This window comes from Rhamphochromis longiceps, linkage group LG5 (assembly GCF_057381845.1).
Source record: "Rhamphochromis longiceps isolate RC_006_pf linkage group LG5, R_longiceps_female_GT1.1, whole genome shotgun sequence".
In the NCBI taxonomy this organism is placed as follows: domain Eukaryota; kingdom Metazoa; phylum Chordata; class Actinopteri; order Cichliformes; family Cichlidae; genus Rhamphochromis; species Rhamphochromis longiceps.
In genome coordinates, this window is record NC_140561.1 from 13310943 (window position 1) to 13332500 (window position 21558).

Sequence of the window (21558 nt, forward strand, 5' to 3'; positions counted from 1 at the left end):
GCGTCGTTTGAAGCTGTGTAAGATACCAAAAGACGCAGGAATAAGTAGTAGGATTTAAGAGTGTAATAACGGACTGAAACAGAAGATGGCAGCACTGCATGTACAAGGATGCCAGCTGCCGTTAAACCCCGAAGAAGAAGGAGCTGTGTCCCAGACAGTGTTGCCAACTTAGTGACTTTGTCGCTATATTTAGCGAGTTTTCAGACCCCTTAGCGACTTTTTTTCTAAAAAAAAAAATCGCTAAAATAAGACGTGAAAGCACGTATCGCTTTTACTCTCAACAAGCAAATCAAATCACTTTTTATTGTCACATCACATGTGCAGGCACACTGGCACAGCACATGCGAGTGAAATTCTTGTGTGCGAGCCCCACAAGCAACAGAGATGTGCAAACACAACAACACAAACGAGCAAAATACAAGAATGGCCAACCTGAAACTAATAAATATATGTACAATATATAATAGTGTATGCATTTCTGGATGTGTATACTAAATATTTTCCTGTGTGTGTGTGTGTGTGTGTGTGTGTGTGTGTGTGTGTGTGTGTGTACACATTTTTACAAATTAAATAGTAAAAAAATAAAATAATAATAATAATAATAATAATAAAATATATAAAATATACAGAGTTGAATATGTGCAAAACAAGTGGCATTTATATACAGTGTGGAGTGCATAATGTTGAAGTTCCAGTAGTGAAGCTGAGGTGTCTATGACGTGTTCAGCAGTCTGATGGCCTGATGGAAAAAGCTGTCTCTCAGTCTGCTGGTACGGGACCGGATGCTGCAGAACCTCCTTCCTGATGGAAGCAGTCTGAACAGTTTATGGCTGGGGTGACTGGAGTCCTTGATGATCCTCCCCGCTTTCCTCAGGCACCGCTTCCTGTAGATGTCTTGGAGGGAGGGAAGCTCACCTCCAATTATCCGTTCAGAGCACCGCACTACTCGCTGGAGAGCTTTGCAGTTGTAGGCGGTGCTGTTGCCATACCAGGTGGTGATGCATCCAGTGAGGATGCTCTCAATGGCACAGCGATAGAAGGTCCTGAGGATGCGGGGGCTCATGCCGAATCTTTTCAGTCTCCTGAGAAAGAAGAGGCGCTGCTGCGCCTTCTTCACTGTTTTGTTTATGTGTACTGACCACGTAAGATCCTCAGCCAGGTGTACGCCAAGGAACCGGAAGCTGCTCACTCTCTCCACAGCAGCGCCGTTGATGGTGATGGGGGTGTGTACTTCTCTGCACCTCCGGAAGTCCACTATCAACTCCTTTGTCTTTGCGACGTTGAGGGTGAGATGGTTGTCTTGACACCAGTGGGTCAGGGCGCTGACCTCCTCCCTGTAAGCCGTCTCATCACCGTTGGTGATAAGACCCACCACTGTAGTGCCGTCCGCAAACTTCACAATGATGTTGGAGCTGTTAGTGGCTGTGCAGTCGTAGGTGTAGAGTGAGTACAGGAGAGGGCTCAGTACACACCCCTGTGGAGCACCAGTGTTCAGTGTGATGGGGGATGAGGTGATGCTGCCCAGTCTGACCACCTGGCGTCTGTCAGACAGGAAGCTAAGGATCCAGCTGCAGAGGGAGCTGCTCAGTCCTAGATCCTGCAGTTTCCTGTCCAGCTTCGAGGGAACGATGGTATTGAATGCTGAGCTGTAATCTACAAACAGCATCCTCACATACGTGTCTCTCTTCTCCAGGTGTGACAGGGCAGTGTGTAGTGTCAGGGCTATGGCATCATCAGTGGACCTGTTGTGGCGGTATGCAAACTGTAGAGGGTCCAGTGAGTCGGGTAGTGCAGAGCAGATGAAGTCCCTGACCAGCTTCTCGAAGCATTTGCTTACGATGGGGGTCAGGGCTACAGGTCGCCAGTCGTTCAATGAGGAGATGGTGGAGGATTTGGGTACAGGGACGATGGTGGCCATTTTGAAGCAGGCTGGGACTACAGACAGAGAGAGGGAAAGGTTGAAGATGTGCGTGAACACTCCAGCCAGCTGAGCCGCGCATGACCTGAGGACGCGGCCGGGAATCCCGTCCGGACCAGTAGCTTTGCGTGCGTTCACCTTCCTGAAGCACTTCCGCACATCCTCCTCAGACACAGTGTGCGCACTGACGTCATCCGCGGTGCGCACACTGTCCGGTCTCATGGTGTTCGCTGTGTCGAATCTAGCGTAGAATACGTTTAGATCCTCACACAGAGAGGCCGTGGTCTGCGGTGTGCTGGTTTTCCCTCTAAAGTCTGTGATCGTGTTTAGTCCCTGCCACATACTCCGAGGGTTGTCAAACTGTTGTTCCACCCTGTCCCTGTACTCACGTTTGGCTGCTTTGATCGTCTTCCGGAGTTGGTAATGTGCGTGTTTGTAGTCCGATGTGTTCGCGGAGGCAAAGGCGGTGTTCCGTGCCGCGCGAACATCTCCGTTAATCCAGGGTTTTTGATTTGGGAAGGATTTGACTGTTCTGGATGGGACGACATCTTCCACGCATTTCCTGATAAATCCACAGACTGAGTCTGTGTATTCATCAATGTCTCTGGCGGCCACGTGAAACATTTCCCAGTCCGCGTGATCAAAACAGTCCCGCAGCGCAGACTCCGATTGGTCCGTCCAACAGTGCACCGCCCTCCGGGTTGGAGCTTCCTGTTTCAGCTTCTGCCTGTAGGCGGGCAGGAGCAGGATGGAGCAGTGATCTGATTGGCCGAATGGGGCGCGGGGGAGGGCTTTGTACGCATCCCGGAAAGAGGTGTAACAGTGGTCGAGTTGCCGGTTTCCACGTGTGTTGAAAAGGATGTGTTGATGGAGTTTTGGTGAGACTTTCTTCAGGTTTCCCTTATTAAAGTCTCCGGCTGTGATAAACGCTGCCTCTGGGTGTGCGGTTTCCTCGCTGCTGATCGCGCTGTACAGTTCCCTGAGTGCACGGTCAGTGTCGGCTTGTGGGGGAATGTAAACAGCCGTAATAATCACTGCTGTAAATTCCCTCGGTAGCCAGAATGGCCGGCACTTAATCATCAGGTACTCCAGGTCCGGTGAGCAGAAGGATTTGACCGGGTGCACGTTCGCATAATCACACCAGCTGTTGTTGATCATGAAACACACACCACCGCCTCTGCTTTTCCCAGTAAGATCCTGTGACCTGTCCGCGCGGTGCACAGAGAACCCCGGCAGTTGTATTGCGGAGTCCGGTACTTTGTCCGATAGCCAGGTTTCTGTGAGGCAGATCACGCAGCAGTCCCGCATCTCTCGCTGGAATGAGATCCGTGCCCGAAGCTCGCACAGCTTGTTCTCCAGAGACTGCATATTAGCCATATGCAGCGGGTGCTGTAACGCAGTCAGTTCTTCTTTTACTCTTTTACTCTTATGCTGTTTTGTGGATTACAAGGTTTAAAACTACTTATAAACACAGACACAAAGTAACTCCACCAGAGCGCCTATTTCGGGTCACTTTTGCCGGTCCAAGCCCGGGTAAAGGAGCAGGGTTGGAATTGTGACATTAAAAAAACAATAATTGCTAAAAGAAATTTAATTTGTAGTTCTAAACTCTAAATGCATTTAGGAAGTTTTTTACTCACTTTATGTCTCTTCCACGATGTTATTTCTCTCTCCAACAACATGGGTTACAATTAGATTAGCATGACCAATTATGCAAATTAGGCGATGACGTCATTTAGCGACTTCTAGCGACTTTTAGGACAACCAATAGCGATTTTCCTTACTGAGGAGTTGGCAACACTGGTCCCAGAATTCATAGCGCAGCCCAGCTCAGTTTCCAACAATGGCGGCAGCTAGTTAGTTTTAATGTTACTCTTATTATTCTTTCTGGGTCACAAAATAAACGTTTAACATATTTTCAGGCAAGAATGTAGCTGTGTAAACCTCAAATATCTGCTCAGTTTATCAAGACACCACATATTTTCAAAAGCGCTCCGACGTTTTCGGAGATGTCTGTTACCCACTAGCTCGATAGCTAGCCGGGGGCAAGGCTCACTAGAGCCCGTGAGAACACCGGACTCCCGGCAAATCGTTTTCAAACCCACCGCGGTCTTTCGCTACTCAGGTTAAACATGATATATGAGTCACTTAGATAACTTGGAAATGTTATTGTTTGGCTTTTTTTTAGTGTTTTATTTGTTCCTGAGTTAATCGGTTTGGCTGAGATCAAAGTTATAGTTTTTACACAGCTGAATAAACGTCAAGCAGACAGCTGATTATCAGAAGTGTGAGATGCTCCAGAATATACTCCAGTGTCCTGTTATATTTTAGATAGCAAGGAGTTTATTAAACTTCACTGAAACAATCTGCAAATTTCATTCAAATTTAATAAACTATCATCTTGTCTTTATTTTTAGTTAGCACAGACCTTAAACACTTAAAGCTGTAAGCTAATGATAGTTATATAAGAGCAGATGCTGCTGGTGCAATAAGCTGTAGTTTTACGTCTAATACTTGCATGATCTGATTAGTCGACTAATCGCAAAAATAATCTGTGACTAGTCGACTATCAAAATAATTGTTTGTGGCAGCCCTAAAAGTAGTTAATAAAAAGATGGGATATTTCAGTCATTGAAAAGTGTCTTAGATTAGTAATTTAGAAGTACAGTCTTAAATCCCCCCTTATTTCTTTATATTTTGCTAGGATAATGGAAAAAGGGGTGCAATGATTTACTGAAACACGCAAACATCCATGGAAATACAATATATAAGGCAAAGAGAGAGTTAATTAAATTCTACTGAGCTTAAAACTCAACATTTGGTAAGACCAACTTTATCTTGAGCACAGCCTGAACTCTCTAAGCAAACCTTTCTTGGCATTTCCTGAAGTAATCCTCAGAAATAGTGTTAGATTTGTATTGTTGATTGTCATTTATGCTTAGAAATATTTACTTATATATGCTTAGAGTTTTGTAATTAGTTGTAGATTGGTAGAGGTTTTGATCCTTGATAGTCTGCAAACTTTGTGTGTATTAGACAGCACTTTGGGAGCATGAGAGGTCATACCGTGTCTTATTGTTTTATGGTAGGATTAACGTAGTTGCGTCTGTTCTAGTCTAAGTGCTCTTTGTTTAGATGAACTGCAGGACTTCCTCACCGTGTTATCTAGGGTGAGGGGGAGGCTACCCTCTTCCTGACCAAGGATGTTTGACCCTTTGATCAGCAGTCCACACACACACACACACACACACACACACACACACACACACACACACACACACACACACACACACACACACACACACACACACAGGCAAGGTACTCTTTGTGTGTATGTAGACGTCATATGTTAATGAACTTATGCATATTCATGTAACCTCAATAAAAGAACAGTGGTACGGGAGAACGGACGAGAGCTACTGGGGTCAAGCGAAGGAACGGTTCTCTCCCGTGCACGAGTAACATGAAGAAGTTTGCCTACTTGCGTCTTGCTTGCAGTGTAATTATATTGTCTTAACGTTCCAGCGAATAGGTTTATGCTACAAACCTATCAAATAGATCTCAAAGCTTCTTGAAGGACATTCAAAGCTCTTCTTTGGATGTTGGCTGCCTGTTCAGTTCAGCAATGTTGCTGATTGGACTCCGGGGACAGTGACTGTTGTGTCTGAGTGATGGTGTTTCACTGTGTGTTTTCTCTATCCAGGTATATTTTTACTGCATTGACGGTTTGTTCGGGATCGTAATGTTAAAAAAAATGAAAGTGCTGCCAGTCAGATAGTTTCCTGATGGTATTGCTTGATAGATCAAAATTTGAAGTGAATGAAATACAGCCAAAATCATGACACAGCCTCCACTGTGTTTTACAGATGGCTCCAGACACTCACTGTTGTATGTTTTTCCTGACTTCCTCCAGACGGGTTGAACCAAAAATTTCAAATGCGCTTTCATCACTCCGTCAGCCCTGCAGCCGCTAATTTTCAGCCCAGTGGTATTTGGCCTTTTCTACCCCGTTTCCCTTCATTAAGAATTTTTGATTCAATGAAGAGTGGATGGATCTCAAGTCTGTTCATTTTCTTTTTAGGCTTGCTACTTCTTTTGTCCTCCATGTATCCAGTTTCCTTAATAATGCCAAGATACTCACATACAAGTTATATGAATCCACAACAGTAGTTCATCCTTGAGTCGAGTACCTTTTTTTTCATATACTTGAATGTATCATAGGTCAGTGTTAAAGGGCTTAACAAAACAAAAATTCCTCTGAAAATGGTCAGGTACAAGGACTGGAGAGAAAAGGCGACTTTTAATGGTTTAATGAAAAACTTTGAAAGGCCTTCAGAAAGCCTGGAGCACTATTGATCAAAAAAAATTTTAAAAATTACAAGAAAGTCTGTCTTCTTGGAGGAAAAAGATAAAGACATGATTCAAGATTTTTGCACAGTAGAATACAATTGGATCCAATATCTACCAGGATTGTTCAATTTTAAAGTAAAATACCATTTCACGGCCCCTTACTTTATTTGAAAGTCACCAAGAGCAGTTCACATTTCTGTCCTCCTCTCATTTGTAGCAGGCACTAGCAAACTGTTGTGTCCAGTAAGAGTAATGTAAGAGTAAAGTTTCTGCTTCTATAATTTCTTGATGTATTTTTCCTGTATGGCGTAATCCCTGTTGGAAGCAAGCACTTCCAGTCACACAGAAGAACAGAGATATGGGTAAATTTCAGTCACCTTGATTTCCCCTAGTGACAAAAATGGAGGTTAGCAGGAAAACAATTCAAGTGCTCGTCATTCACATGAGAAGGCTGTTATAGGAAGTCACAAAGCATTATTCCAGCGCTTGTGACGCTGCCAAACGTTGGTTTTTGTTTTTATTTTTCTCTCAAAGAAATAAGAGTGATTGTCTTGTCTTTGGAGCTGAACACAGATTGAGTGTGATGTGTCATACACTATTACAGCGTGCTGAAGATGCATCACTTCTTTGATCCTTAGTTTCCTCAAAAAAAGATGCTTGCTCAAAGTTATCAAACACTCACACGACAATGTTTTTGTGTGATTCGTTATGAATATTAATGCAGAAAATGAGTCCTTAAAAAAACTGAATTTATACGAGGGGTATGATTTTTTTTTTCTTTTTTTTTTTTAAAGAAGGAAGACGCAGGTGTTGTGATTGAAGCAGGCTTTGTAGAAGGGCTTCACATTAACATCAGCTCATTCTTTGCTTCGATTTGTTCACACGTCGCAAGGGAGCACAGCTATTTTCTTGCAGGCTTTCGACAGACGTGTTTGGAGAAGGAAAATTTCTCAAGGGTGGAAAATTTGTATTTTTTTGTCTCGTTTGGTAATAGCTGAATACATTTTGTAGATAGACTGCAATAATGGATGTGTCAAAACAGAACAAAAAGGAATTGTGTAGTGAGGAAAACGCTTCACCTGGAGGACGCAGCATGCCGACTCCCCAGTCCCAGGAGAGTCTGCCGGCTCCATGTGTCTTGTGTCCATGTATGTTGCTCATGTTGCACTCATAAAATATTTGCACATTTCAATATTTTCCTTCCTTTCCTCAGTTTCGCATCAGGATTGCCTGAATGTTTAAATGTAATTAGCCATTAAGTGGAATAGTTAATATTGAAGGTGCTATAGAACATTACCGTAGTTCATTTTAAAGCAAAGTGTGGAAAATACTGTGAGGCCTGAGACTGAAAACTGGACTGGAGAATATAAAGTCAGCACAAGCAGCTGGTTAGCAAAGCAAAAACTGGAACTAGGAGACGTGGTCCTCCATTTGGATGTCATTTTTATACTTTAGGTTTTGTATTAAATTAATTGAGCTTCAATATCGGGGTGAATTTGTTACCTTTCCCCCTACTTTCCTGGTTTTAATAATAAGCTGAGCTAACTGACTTCTGGCTCCAGCTACAAATTTAGCAAATAGACGTGACTTTTCAAATTCTCACCAAGACGGCAAATAACTGTATTTCTTTTGAATGTCCAGTTATCCCTTTCAGTTAGTCACTATTTAAGTGTAAGCGCTTCTTAAAGCCACCTGAAAATACCGCACACTAATAATGTAACAAATATTAGTGTGCGGTATTTTCAGGTGGCTTTAAGAGTGTAGAGTCTTTGAAATACACACTCTTTGATGTGTAAAGGAAATGTCCATTTGCTATAATAGTCTTTTCCTTAGAGGCAGTGTCAAAACCACATACCTTAGTGAGCCTGAAATAATTAAGACCAGCAGACTGAGGGGACACCCTGGAGTTCATTACTTTCAGGTTTTAGAAATGGTAACTAGGTTTTTTTTTTAATGTCTGGATTCTGCTTCCTCTTTCTCACTTGTTCTATTTTTCCCCCATTGCTGTCTTTTACCCATCCCTTACCGTAGTGGTTTGCTTTGATGCTAAGATCAACTTTGATGACAACGCTGAGTTCCGTCAGAAAAACGTGTTTGCCATGGATGACATGACGGAGGCCGACCCCACGGAGATGGCTGCAGCAAAGTGGGACCTTAAATATATCGGACTGGATGGGAACATTGCCTGCTTTGGTAAGGAAGCGAATCTCTCCATCAGACCCGACACACCTGCTTGCACATACACCACCCAATAAAGGAGTTCTCCCCTCCTGCCATGTGGCTTTAATGTGTCTCTTAAGTAGAGTAAGCGAAAAGCTCAGACACAGTTAAAACTTAGTCAAACTAACGGCAGTCTGTGCTCTCCTCCAGTCCACATTACAAGCAGCTTTCTGAAGACTCCAGAAGGATTGCTGCCATAACCAATGCGTTCTAATTAGCTATAATCCACCCAGGAAGTCTCCTGTGAGCCAGATTGTTAGCATTCTCATTAAAGGCCCCCTCTCTTGTCATAAATCAAAGCTTTTACAGTGTACAACTGCACTAACAGGTGCTCTCACTTCTTACCCCGTAGCCTCATAAACACATTAGTTGTCTGTTAACACTTCTCCTCCATTCTGCACACAAACCCCATTCTGCATCCCCAGCTCCCAGGCTCTCCTAAAGTAACAACAGCTTTTAAGGCCCCGCAGCTTCCTTGAGAGCTCCGTAAGCCACCAAAGTGACAGCTGTTAAAGCGAATTTCCCTTTTATTGAGACCTTGGTTGGGGAGCTTGCCAGGACGCAAGTTCAGCTTGGCTAAACCAAATTATGTAGGACATTTTTGTGCACTTGGCTCCTGCACAACTCAGCAGGGCAGAGGCACAGGCAGTTGGCTAAATGATGACATAGTCCACAGTCCAAAAGCATAGCACAACCTCTTCTAATCAACACTCTCTTCTCTGAAGTCGGGAGCTGAGTTGTAATCAAATTTTCTCTGTGTTGCTTGACTTGAATGTTTCTGATTAGAAGATTTCCAGCAGATTCACTTTTTAAGTGTGGCATTTTTTTCCAGCTATTTGCTCGTATTTAGTGGATGACTTAGCACTGAATTCCTTTGCGGGTTATTATAGTTCATGCCATCTTTCCTTCAGTGTCAGTAATGTTACTTTAATTAACTCGTGTCTGCATGTATCGCACTTTGTTCTCAGGCACGTCTGTTTCAATATCCGAATATTAGCCTTTATTTAATGTTCAAATTGTTATACTTTAGCCTCAATTATCGTTAACACAAATATGTGAAAGTGCATAAAAACGAGTGCCTAATTATTACATTACATTGTCGTAACAGTGAATGGAGCTGGTTTGGCCATGGCCACGTGTGACATCATTGACCTGCATGGAGGAAAGCCAGCAAACTTCCTGGACCTGGGTGGTGGAGTCAAAGAGAAACAGGTGTACGAGGCTTTTAAGCTGCTCACTGCCGACCCAAAGGTAGGAACAAACTGTTAACAAAGAGGTCGCTTGCCTGCTTCTTGACCAGCTTGACTGTAACAGTTGAGTACATAAGCTAAATTGGTTACTGATTTTTAAAGCACAGCTTGGAAGAAAAAGCAATTTTACCACCTATTGAATTGCGTTTGATATTGCAGTCATGTATTTTGTCACAGTACATTCATAAAGCTCTATCTGTCTGGTTAGAGCTTTGTCAGTGCAACTCATTAGTCTGGGGACCTTGGCATATGCCCATGTTTAACTTAGGAAAACAGACTCTGGGAGGCTGTGTGATTATATGCCATCATTTCAGTTACTGTGGCATGATAAATTGGCGCTCTGTATTCTGCAGTAACTGCGCTTGTAAAGAAAGGCTAAGACGTGCAACCGCGTGCGCTGTGAACACGCAATAACGGGCGCATATGCAGCTCAGATTTAATGCACATATAAAACTTTAAATGAAAAGCATGCGACAGAAATTCTCGCGGCTGTGAATGAGTGGCAGCTCGGGGTGTTTTACAAGTGATTCTGCTCCATGTTCGGAAAGCTAATAATTCCAAGCTAAACAACGTAAGCCTTGTAACGATACCGCAGTGCTGATTGTGTGTTGACAGTTATCACATCGCTAAATCCCTCACTGCTGTCACTCCTGTATCCCAGGAATGATCACGGGTTCGCTCTCTGGAGCGTCTCTACTTGGTTGTGTTGAATACAGAGTAGAATTAGATTGAAATTCAGTCCTCAGCTCACTTTTTTTTAAAAAATCTTTCTTTAAAAAAAGCACATGCTGACTTGATTTGGCAGTAAATATTTTTGAAGAATTAGCTTCGCATCTAGTTTAAAAAGCTGTCTTGCCAGCTGGAATTTCCTCAAATGGCTTTCCAGGACAGGTTACTAAACAATACAGCTACAGTACGCTGTAAGTGCATGTGATACATAGTCTAGTCTTAAAATAGATATTCTGTATATATTACACATACCAGAAAGCTTTATTTCATCTAAAGCTCATTCGAAACACTGAAGTAGGATTTTTCATGGTAGCAGTGTTGCACACCTTTTGTTGATGAATGTTAAAAACTTGCTAACCTTAACACTCCAGCAGGTGATACATTGCCTGACTCGAAAAATCCACTGTGTGATCGATTTTGGTCTCACAAAATCAGCCCGGCAGACTTTGGAGAAAAATAAAAATGAATATGGTGGTTAAAAAAGAAATGCAATCAACAGGGGAGATTTGCTGCTCTCTTCCCCTGAGGGAGCCACATTTTTATTATTATTATACCCTTTTAAAACAAGTTGGATATCTTCAAAGGCGAGATCAGGTTTTAGTCTGTATCCACTGGCCCCCTCACCATCAAACACTCCTCCTGTTCCTCTTTCTCTCTCTTTTTTTTTTTGTCTTGGGTTGATTCCCCAAATCCAGATGGGGGAGTAGACCTGCTGCCTGTCCCTCCTGCTGCTGTGTATGGAAACGACGACGGGAAGCTCCTCCCTAACAGGGAAAAAAATAGAGGAGGATTGACATTAAACTGGGTTGGAAGCACCATTAGCATTTCAACCAGGGGAGCTGAGAAACCTGCTCTGATCTGTGGAGGGAATGTTAATCATTTCACAATAAGAGCATGCTGCTCATTTGCATTTGGTTTTTCTTTTTTTCCTCCCCACAAATTACTACTCCCAAATATTTAAAGGATATATGCACAGTAAGTAACAGTAAAATCATACCCTGGGTAAACATGGATGGGATGAGGTGCCGAGGCAAAATTGATCGGCTCGGAGCGTCAGTAAATTCTGTTTTTCCTTATTTGCCTTAAACATCAAGGCTTCAGTGCTTATTTCCTTCAAATGCGCAGCCCTTTGTTTAGTATTTATTCAAAGTTTAGAGTCTCAGACAGCCTGGTCTACTTGCATTTCACATCATTATTTTTCTACTGATTTAAAAAAACAAAACTTTTGCTGCTTTTGCATAATAGTGTTGATAGAGTGCCTTATAGGAATGCTTACTTCCACTGGCACTGAATAAAATGAGTTTGGTAGCTGCTGTGAGGAAGGCCAGAAATGTTCTGTTGCATATGTGAAAATGTGTTTTTTTTTTTTTATTAGGAACCACTGCAACTTTTGAGTGCCAAGATTAAAATGGTTTATGTCCTGCGAAGAAAAAATGATAGAAGCCCATTCAGCAGGAAATATTACACTGTAATGACAGAGAGAAAAAAGAAGGGGAAAAACAGGTATTTTTGGGGTCCGTCTCTTCTTTCTGGCTTTCTTCCTCGGTTGCTTTTTCCGCTTTTGTCTCCCTCCCTCCCCTCTGTCTTCCTCGCGCTCTCTCCCTCTCAATCTCCGCTTTGATGTCTCAGGCTCATTGTGCTGAGAGGAGTGGATGCGACGCGAGTGTACCGCTGGCACTGAATAGCAGAGATGGAGCATGAGATGACAAAGGCTTCCTTTTCTTGTTTGCTCACTTCCCCAGAATCTACCCTTAAAGCATTCATTACCTTCAAATTATTATGTTGTGAATGAAAGGGGAAGAGAAAACCGATAAAATGGAGGGATACTGCATGAGAAGTGGGAACAAGACGAGAAAGAAAGTGGGAATGAAATTAATGCGAGAAAAATAAGCGAATCATAGAGCTGTATATCAGCCCCCCCACCCCATCCTACCCAAGTGTGTGCAAGTGCGTGTTCGCGTTAACTATGTGAGATGTTATGTAGCTCAGCTGGGTCTACTAGACCAATAAGGTTTGTTTGAATTTAGGCCCCCGGCTTTTTTAACAGGAACATATTTATCTTCCATGCTAAAATAAATAGCTCCACTTTCTTCACATCCACGCGTGGAACAGTTTGATGACAGAATGCCTGAATTTATTAAGGTTTCCCTCACATCACCTGTAGGCACAGGAGCAGGCAGCAAATACCAACAGCCAAATAACCTCGTTATTGCCTTGCGCCTGTGCCGTAAAGAAGGTGGCAGATGGATGTTTTGTCCAACTCAACATCCATTTTGTTCTCCGGGCTTAAGGCTGTTTTCTATAATTTTTATAGGCTAGAGTAAATGATGACATTTTCCTAAAACACACTCTTGTTGTGGCTAGATGCCCGTATCAGGGCCGCCATTATATCAACCTACTAATTGTCAAGGCGGCTTATTTTGTGATTTATTGTGTCGCCGTTACGTAATTAATATTCTATTCAAGTAGGCCGAGCGTTTTCGTAATACTTTAACCTTTCATTCCCATATTCATGCGTCTCACTGCAAGTGCATAAAGGAGCCTTTTTCAAAGGTTTATTACAATGCGAAACATCTAAAGCCCTGATCTTATCCTCGACTACGGCAAACTCTGTGTTTTCAGATGAATGAGAAAATAAGCACGTACGGCAGCCTGTCGGTAAATGAACATGTCGTGCTGACTCACGAGTGTGTGTGGGAAGCTTGGTTAACATTACACTGAGTTTGTGCATGTCATGTGTTTACCAGATTAGCCTTTCGTTCCAAATTTACTGTAATGCAAACTTGTCAAGGGTTGACAATTTGTTCAAACACAGTAAGAGAGAAATGAGACACTGGCAGACCGACTCAGAGTTTCAAAGACGTGCGCACGGGTGAGAGTCTCTGAGCAGACTAACACACCGAGCACCGTTTACTCGCTTTATTTATAAGGCAAAATGGGTTACATAATACTTCCTCTTTCAACTGAAGAGGGGAGAGCTCAGGCATTGTCTTAGCTATCTAACTTCTGCACACAAACTGAAAAACAACGACACAGCAGTATTCATGCTTATCTGACATCGCAGACACTGAAGTAAAGAATGCATGTATATGTCCTGTCTTTGTCAAACATCTCACACACTTAAGCAAGGAATACATTGTGTTCTTTTCAACAGTAAGCTTTACCGTGTGAAAATATATAAACACTTGATTATAAGGCATACTTGTTTCTACTTGATTATACTTTAATGATTTAACTAAAATAAAAATTCTCTTAACATTCCCTCCTGATGTTAATATATTTCACATGTTTTACTCAAGGCATAGTCACTTGTTAGTCACATTTTCAACTTGCACGTCATTCAGTGAAATAATTAAACAACAAGCTTGTCAAGATTGTCATAGAGATTTTCTTCTCTCTCTCCCACACTCAGCATACCATACTGACGATAGGGATCCTCCATAACTGACTGAGCCAAGACATGGTTTCCTAACATACGCTTGAACATGTTTGTCATTATGCTTCTCAGACATGGGATAATACAAGCAATGAAAAGGCAAAATAGTAACATCACACTGAAAAGGGCCAACAGGCCTTTAATCAGTAGAGATTTCCAAGAGCCGCTCAGCAGCCAGTCCCACCAACCTTGAGTATCGGTAACGTAGTCCTGCTGCTGAGCGTCTCTCAGTTGTTTCAAAACATTCAAAGCATTTGTCATGTTTAATGAATGGATGTTATCAGGTATGTAGGTACAACATGTAGTGTTAAACAATACGCAGAGACCACCTTTCTCTGCGAGAATGATGTCTAAAGCCACTCGGTGCTGCATGACAGTGATGCGAATTGCATCAATTTCTTCATTCTGTCCTTGATTAATGCGGGTTGAAGCATTTAAAAATAATCCAAAACGATAGTCCAGGGTTTCTATCCGTAGTGCGTGTTTCCCTACTCCTATCCATGGAAACAAAGCGTGTATTACCTTCTGGCTCTTGGTCCAGAGTTTGAAGTCATCTGGTACATCAGAATCAAGATATGGATCATGGGGCTTGAGGCCTGTGCTACGTTTAGCTCTGGTGTTGCTGTTCACTGACATCTTAAAGGTGTGGTCAGATACCAGAACAGGGGCACAGAGTCCGGTGCTGTTTGGTGGCAGCATGAAATAGACTTTCAGGCCACACGCCCAAGCTGCGCCCTGTACCCAGTATGTACCTGTCGATGAGCCGATGCCATCCCAATCTGGTGCCGCCAGGATCATGGAGCAGTTTCGGTTTTGTCCTAATTTCTTCAGACCCTGGGGCGTACCTGTTTGTCCGGTTGCTCCTGTGAAGTTAAAGCACACTGGGTGTTGTATGTCAGGTGGCAAAACAACTGAGAATGATTTCAGTTTTCTATGGCTGACGTTTATATGCACCCAGTAGGCTTCATTGCAGGTGTAGTTTATATTTGGGTACTGGTGGGTGCAGTTTGTTATGTTGTAGATTAAAGACTTTACACTCTGTGGGACTATATATTGTGTAGTGTTGTGGCATGTGTTGCTGTTTTGGTCCTTTATGGATCCACCTATCACCATCACAGGTTTTCCTGGTGTTGAGCAGGTCCCGGTAATGGCTTTGTCATATATGCAGAGTGCTTCAGCCTTGGTTGGGGGTTTTCCATACACTGTGGCATGGAGTGCTGTCGTGGGCATATGTGAGCAGACATAGCAGTTTGCGGCATTGTCTTCTCTGTGCACTCTGTCATGGACATACCGGTACCATGCATTGTTCAGCCACGGGTGGTTGTGTTCTTTGTCTATCTCCTTCAGGTGCGAGTTGTCGTGGGTCCACCTCTTAGGTCGGAGAATAATTGGTACTGTCTTGTGGGTTCCACTGGGCATCAACCAAAAGAGTGTCGTCATCAGGAGGATAGCCATTAGACAGAATATGTAGCACATGAGTAGTTTTCGTTTGATGTCACAAGCGCCCAAGCACAACAGCTTTGGGGCTGGAACTGGTGCTAGCATTGATTCTGAAGCTGGTTCTTCTTCTGGATTTATCAGGTTGTTTTCCTCAGTCATCTTGTTGAGATTTTATTCAGGCGTCCCTGGTGTTATTATTGGTTCTGCTCTTCGGTGGGATAGGTCAGTCTGATCTTCAGGGCGACCAGGCACACCCGAGCTCCCACGTGAGTAGCACTGCCGAGGAAGCACAGGGCGGGAAACCCGTTCAGCCCTGTCCTCCAGCAGGGGTTCACGTAAGAGTCAGGGGAACCGGCGTCTTATTGTGGTGCAAACACTTTCTTCACGTGGGATTGATGAATCCACGAAACTCGTTCGGCTATCTTACACGCTGTGGGTGTGGTAAGTAGCACCTGGAAGGGACCTTCCCACTTTGGAGCACTCCAGTTTTTCCGCTGGAGGACTTTAATCAGAATCCAATCACCGGGGTTCAACCTGCAAGAAACTGAAGAAAAGTCACTCGGCAGTTGATTGCTTAATCTCACTTCTTTATTCTCAAATAGTTTTGTCATCCATTCTGCCATTGTTGTTTCTGCAATAGATTTATTAATTGGCTCACTCATTATGGGGAGTGGAAAATGTCTGCCATGTACGATTTCAAATGGCGTTAGACCACCTGTTCCTTGAGTTATTCTCATCCATAATTTAACCAAGCTTAGACATTCAGGCCAAGGTTTTTTAGTCTCTTCCATACATTTCCTCAACCTTTGTTTAATTGTGCCGTTAGTTCTCTCGACTAATCCTGCACTTTGTGGATGATAAGAACAGTGATGTTTTATGCTGAAGCCTAAAGCTTCAGAAACTTTACTTATTACTTCATTTACAAAATGTGTGCCATTGTCTGATCTTATCAGAGATGGAATACCGTACGTTGGAATAAAATGATTACATAGACATTTTGCTACTGATATTGCATCTGCTTTTTTCACTGGGTATATTTCTGGCCACTTGGAAAATACATCAATTATCACAAGTGCATATTTGGAGGATTGTGATTCATTTAATTCTATGAAATCCATGTGGACAGTGTGAAATGGATGCGGTGGTATAGGGAAATGCCCTCGCTTTGGACGTAGATTTCCCTGTGCGTTGTGTCTTTGGCAAATCATACATGTTCTGATAAACTCTTGTGCTGAACTTTCAAAATTTTTTGTATAGAATTGTTTATTAAGAATATTAATCATCCCTCCTGATGACACATGAGTTTCCCCATGTGTCACTAAAGCAGCAGTTCTATGCAAAGATTTTGGAAGCACTGGTTTGCCATTACACATCATAAGGTTGTCTTTTAATTCTGCTCCATCTTTCACCCAAGATTTTTGTTCACTCAGCGATGCTGTTTTCTGTGCATCTGCTAGTATTTCTAAAGGTATTAGATCTATGGTTTCTGTTGTTAAAACATCAATTTGTTTTTCTGCAGCTGCTTTTGCTGCTTTGTCAGCAAAGTTATTTCCTCTCGTAATTTCTGTGTCATCCTTTTGATGAGCTGCACATTTGCATAGTGCTAATTCTTTTGGCAACGTTATTACTTCTAATAGCTTTTTTAGAAGGTTTGCATGTTGAACTGTGTTGCCTGAGGAAGTTGTCATTCCTCTGTTATGCCATATTTTAGCGAAATGATGAACTGCTGAATAGACATATTGACTGTCTGTGTAAACATTAACACTTTGACCCTTATATAAAGTACATGCTCTGATGACTGCGGTTAGTTCTGCGCTTTGAGCAGAGTTTGAGGAGCTGAGAGCTTTTGCTTCTATCACTTTATCAACAGTTGTGACCGCATAACCCACACAATTTCTACCGTGAATGTCTTTTGACGCTGAGCCGTCCACAAAAACATTACTGAAACTGCTCTGGGGGGAGCTGTATATATCAGTGCGAGGTTTTGTATCTTCCTCTAATTTTTGAATGCAACAGTGTTGTTCTCCGTCCAGAGAAGTCGGCAAAAGTGTACTTGGGTTTAGCTGGCCACACTTCTCTATTTTTATGTGTGATTGTGTAAGTAGAATCCCCACATAAGAAAGTTGTCTTGCATGCGTGAGGAAAGAGAGGTTCGCTTGGAGCAAAATAGAGGTCACTGCATGTGGGACTTTGATGATCAATTTATGTCCTAGAACAATGTCTGCACATTTTTTAACTGCCTCTGCTGCTGCTGCGCATGCCTGAACACAGGTAGGTAATCCAGCAGCTACAGAGTCAAGTTTGCATGAGTAGAAAGCTAATGGACGTTGTTTTTCTCCAAAAGCTTGAGTTAAGACTGCTTTCATATACCCTCCTGCACCATCAACATGGAGAACGAAAGGTTTTCCATAGTCTGGTAATGCTAAGACGGTACATGTCTGCAGTGCTATTTTCAAATCAACGAAAGCTTTTTCTGCTTCTGGAGTCCATTGTACTTTGTCTTTTAATGCTAGATCTTTACCATAAATGAGGTTCTGTAGTGGTTGAGCTAGTAATGCGTATTCTGGAATCCAGCATCTACAGAAATTGCACAGTCCTAAAAAACTCATCATTTGTTGTTTAGTTACTGGTTTTGGGGCATTTTGGACTGCTATCTTTCTGCTCTCTAACAGCTGCCTGCCTTGTCCTGTCAATTTGTGGCCAAGGTATGTTACTTCCTGGCTCCACAATTGCAGTTTATGCTGTGACACTTTATGGCCTTGCTCTGCGAGATGTTGCAAAACTGTTAATGTGTTTTCTTTGCACTCATCTTTTGTATGGCCTGTGATCAATATATCATCTACATACAACAAGAACTGCCCTGGGGCAGGGAGCGTACAAGATGACATTGATTTTCTCAAAGCCTCTGCATACAGAGTTGGGCTATTCTGGAATCCCTGAGGCAACCTTGTATAAGTATACTTTTGATTGTCAAAGGTGAATCCGAATAACTTCTGTGAGTCAGGGTGCAGAGGTACGGAGAAGAAGGCATTGGACAAGTCTATTACAGAGAACCACCGTTCTTTTGGTGTTACTTGATTTAGAATTGTGTGTGGATTTGCAACCACTGGAGGTATCTGCTCTGTTACCTCATTTATTGCTCTTAGATCATGAACTAAGCGATATTTTCCTGTATTAGCCTTTTTTACTGGAAAAATTGGTGTATTACACGTGGCTTCATTAGTTTTCACGAGAATACCTGCTTTTTGCATCTCTGCTATGACTGGTCTGATACCTTCTTTTGCCTCTGCACTCAAGGGATATTGTGGTTTTACAGGCCTATATGAGGTTGTAGTTTTCACCACTACTGGATCTGCTCCTTTTATTAGGCCTACATCCGTGGGTCCTTGAGACCATAATGTTTGTGGCAGCTTCTCTAGTTCTGGATGTGCTTCAATTGTTAATACTTGTCATTCATCTTGCTCTGTTGTGGCTAAATGTGTGGCTGGTGTGGCTGTCACCGGCCAACACAGCGTTAGCCTCATGCACCCAGTTCTACGGCCTTTTTGCCAGTCCTCACACTCTATTTTGTCATATCTGTCCATTTCTACATTTCTCAGCACTGTGCCTAACTCAGACCAAGGCGTTTGGTCGTTGCGTGCAACAGATACATGAGGGTTGCATATCTTATTTAAGCGCTGCACTGCATCTGTCTGTAACACTGAGCATACTGCATTACCACTCTGTGTCACATACAGGTGTTGTAGGACTAGTTTTTGCGGTCCTAGTCTGTGCACTTGTTGATCATAAATTTTGTCTGGACCTGGGACATATTTATACCACAAGGTGTTGTGATATTTTGCTGGGTCCTGTCTATGTGAGTGCTCAGGTAAGTACATATTAGCTTTGGCCTCTAATGGTTCAAGTTTTGGTAAATCTAAGGCCCAGTAATAATTTGGCTCACCTAAACCTTCACAAACAAAAATATCTTCAGTTTGGCTCTGACTTTCAGAGAGTAGGAGTCTGGCTTTCATGCCACTTTCTTCAGGAAAAACTCCTATTTTTAATTTTGTTAAAGCATCTCTTCCTAACAAATTTAGTGGACAAGATGGATCATAGATGCACTGATTTTTGCAGGCACGGCCACTATCTCTATGTGACATAAAAAGGGGGTCGGTTAGATGCTGTTTTGTCACATGTCCTGAGGCTGATTTCACGATTAAGGTATCTTTTGAAGAGGTTAAATTTGGGACTTCTACTGTTAGGACAGTTTTACAAGCACCTGTGTCGCAAAGGAATTTTATTGGGACCCCGTTAACGTGCACTATAACGGTGGGCTTTGCTTCTGAGCCTAGCAGCAGTTGTTCAATGTTGTAAACTTCCCCTTCACTTGTTTCACTTCCCTTTTCTTGTGCTAGTCATTCATCACGGCGTCTGCGCCTGTCATCTCCACCTTCCTGTTCTTGGCTTACATTTCTACAGTTTCGAGCAAAGTGCCCGATTTTACCACAGTTATAACATCTCATATCTCTTCTATCTCTTCTTTGTCCTGCTTTTTGCTTTCCCCTACTTTGCTTTTTTCTTTTGGCTCTTTTCCTCAAATAATTCTTTTTGTAAAGCAGCCTTTAAAGCAGTTATTGATTCTTGATTGCATTTGCCTTGCCAGGCTGGGCAATAAATTTTATGTGGATTTCTCCACCTATTTGCACTGACTCTTCCTGCATTTGGACAGTTTTTTTCCAACCATCCTTCATCTGCTGTTAATTTTACTTTAGTTTTAGAGTTACCCATTTTGAACTAATTACGTCAGAACTGTGACACCTTCTTTGGCATGAAAAAGTGAGAATGGGTTTTCGATAACAGCCTTCTACTCTCCCACTAATTGAGAGAGCGGTTATCAATTTTACGTGATGAAGCACAACCCTTTTTTCCACCTTTACCAATACGTGAGTGTACACAGGAAAACAGTTTGAGAAGTGGTTCGACCGCGTATTGGGTCGTAAAAACAACTCACTCCTCACAAACAAAGCGCGTTTCTATGATTTTTATTGAGATTTTCCGTAGGCCTATTTATTTGTGTAACACCTTCACCTTCAGCCACTCTTCTTGAGTGACCGGAAACCTGTTCCGTTGCAGCCACTCCCAGAGCGACCGGAACTTTTAATAGCGATTTTTCTAGAATTTCGCTCTTGCCTGTCGTCTTCTTAGTCCCGCATGGACACTGAGATCTGTCGGCGTACCTAGGTTTACACACTACTTAAAGGAAAATCTCAATATCAACGTATTTTAGCGCTTGGTGGAATGCGTGTCATATTCACCTCTACTGTGGCGCTGCGTTTTAAGATCCGGTGCTCATCGGGTCCTGGAGCCGTGAAGGCCGAACGCTGACCGGAGATCGAATTCACGTTCCCGGGTTTTTCGTTTTACTGATCAGATTTCTTCCAGCGCAGGCGTCACGACGTCAGGATCCGATGGAGACCGTCTGTGGAAAACTAGACGTTAAAATAACAGTCAGTTCTCCGGCTACGAAGGACCAATTAAATGTCAAGGGTTGACAATTTGTTCAAACACAGTAAGAGAGAAATGAGACACTGGCAGACCGACTCAGAGTTTCAAAGACGTGCGCACGGGTGAGAGTCTCTGAGCAGACTAACACACCGAGCACCGTTTACTCGCTTTATTTATAAGGCAAAATGGGTTACATAATACTTCCTCTTTCAACTGAAGAGGGGAGAGCTCAGGCATTGTCTTAGCTATCTAACTTCTGCACACAAACTGAAAAACAACGACACAGCAGTATTCATGCTTATCTGACATCGCAGACACTGAAGTAAAGAATGCATGTATATGTCCTGTCTTTGTCAAACATCTCACACACTTAAGCAAGGAATACATTGTGTTCTTTTCAACAGTAAGCTTTACCGTGTGAAAATATATAAACACTTGATTATAAGGCATACTTGTTTCTACTTGATTATACTTTAATGATTTAACTAAAATAAAAATTCTCTTAACAAAACTAAAGTCTGCAGCAGAGAGGCAGCGCGGTGATCCTGGGGATGAATACTGAGGTTCTTTCTGTTTCTTGACCGACAGTTCCCAATTTCCATTTTACAATTTATGAAAACTACAGAATCCAAAGCAGTCCGACTTTAAAAATGAACTGGCTTTCGGTGTAGATAACGTCTTCCCCTTCCAGAATAAGGTGGTGTTGCGGTGTTGCTCGAAGGAGAGTT

The 21558-nt window shown here is 42.6% G+C and overlaps 2 protein-coding genes across 4 annotated transcripts in view; one reads left to right on the forward strand and one right to left on the reverse strand.

The window, feature by feature from the left end:
- suclg2 (succinate-CoA ligase GDP-forming subunit beta) overlaps positions 1 to 21558 on the forward strand; it is a 116193-nt gene that overhangs the window by 47861 nt on the left and 46774 nt on the right. Inside the window, exons 8-9 of the mRNA XM_085405933.1 lie at positions 8300 to 8461; positions 9597 to 9739. Coding sequence (XP_085262059.1) covers positions 8300 to 8461; positions 9597 to 9739 — 305 coding nt within the window. The remainder of the gene's footprint in view (positions 1 to 8299; positions 8462 to 9596; positions 9740 to 21558) is intronic.
- On the reverse strand, positions 13314 to 20985 carry LOC146669400 (uncharacterized). Of its 3 annotated transcripts, none has more exons than XM_085405931.1 (2): positions 20641 to 20985; positions 13314 to 15877 (listed from the first exon to the last, which is right to left on the reverse strand). In XM_085405931.1, exon 2 carries the CDS (start codon positions 15500 to 15502, stop codon positions 13820 to 13822), a length of 1683 nt encoding a protein of 560 aa, XP_085262057.1. In that variant the 5' UTR covers positions 15503 to 15877; positions 20641 to 20985; the 3' UTR covers positions 13314 to 13819. The 3 variants fall into 3 exon arrangements, with proteins under 3 accessions (XP_085262057.1, XP_085262056.1, XP_085262055.1); XM_085405930.1 differs by having other exon boundaries at positions 13314 to 15887; XM_085405929.1 differs by having other exon boundaries at positions 13314 to 16793; positions 18149 to 20985.

What these genes read in the sequence shown, in the direction of transcription:
- LOC146669400 (XM_085405931.1), bottom strand. Translation starts at nt 15,502, where the DNA reads ATGACTGAGGAAAACAACCTGATAAATCCAGAAGAAGAACCAGCTTCA.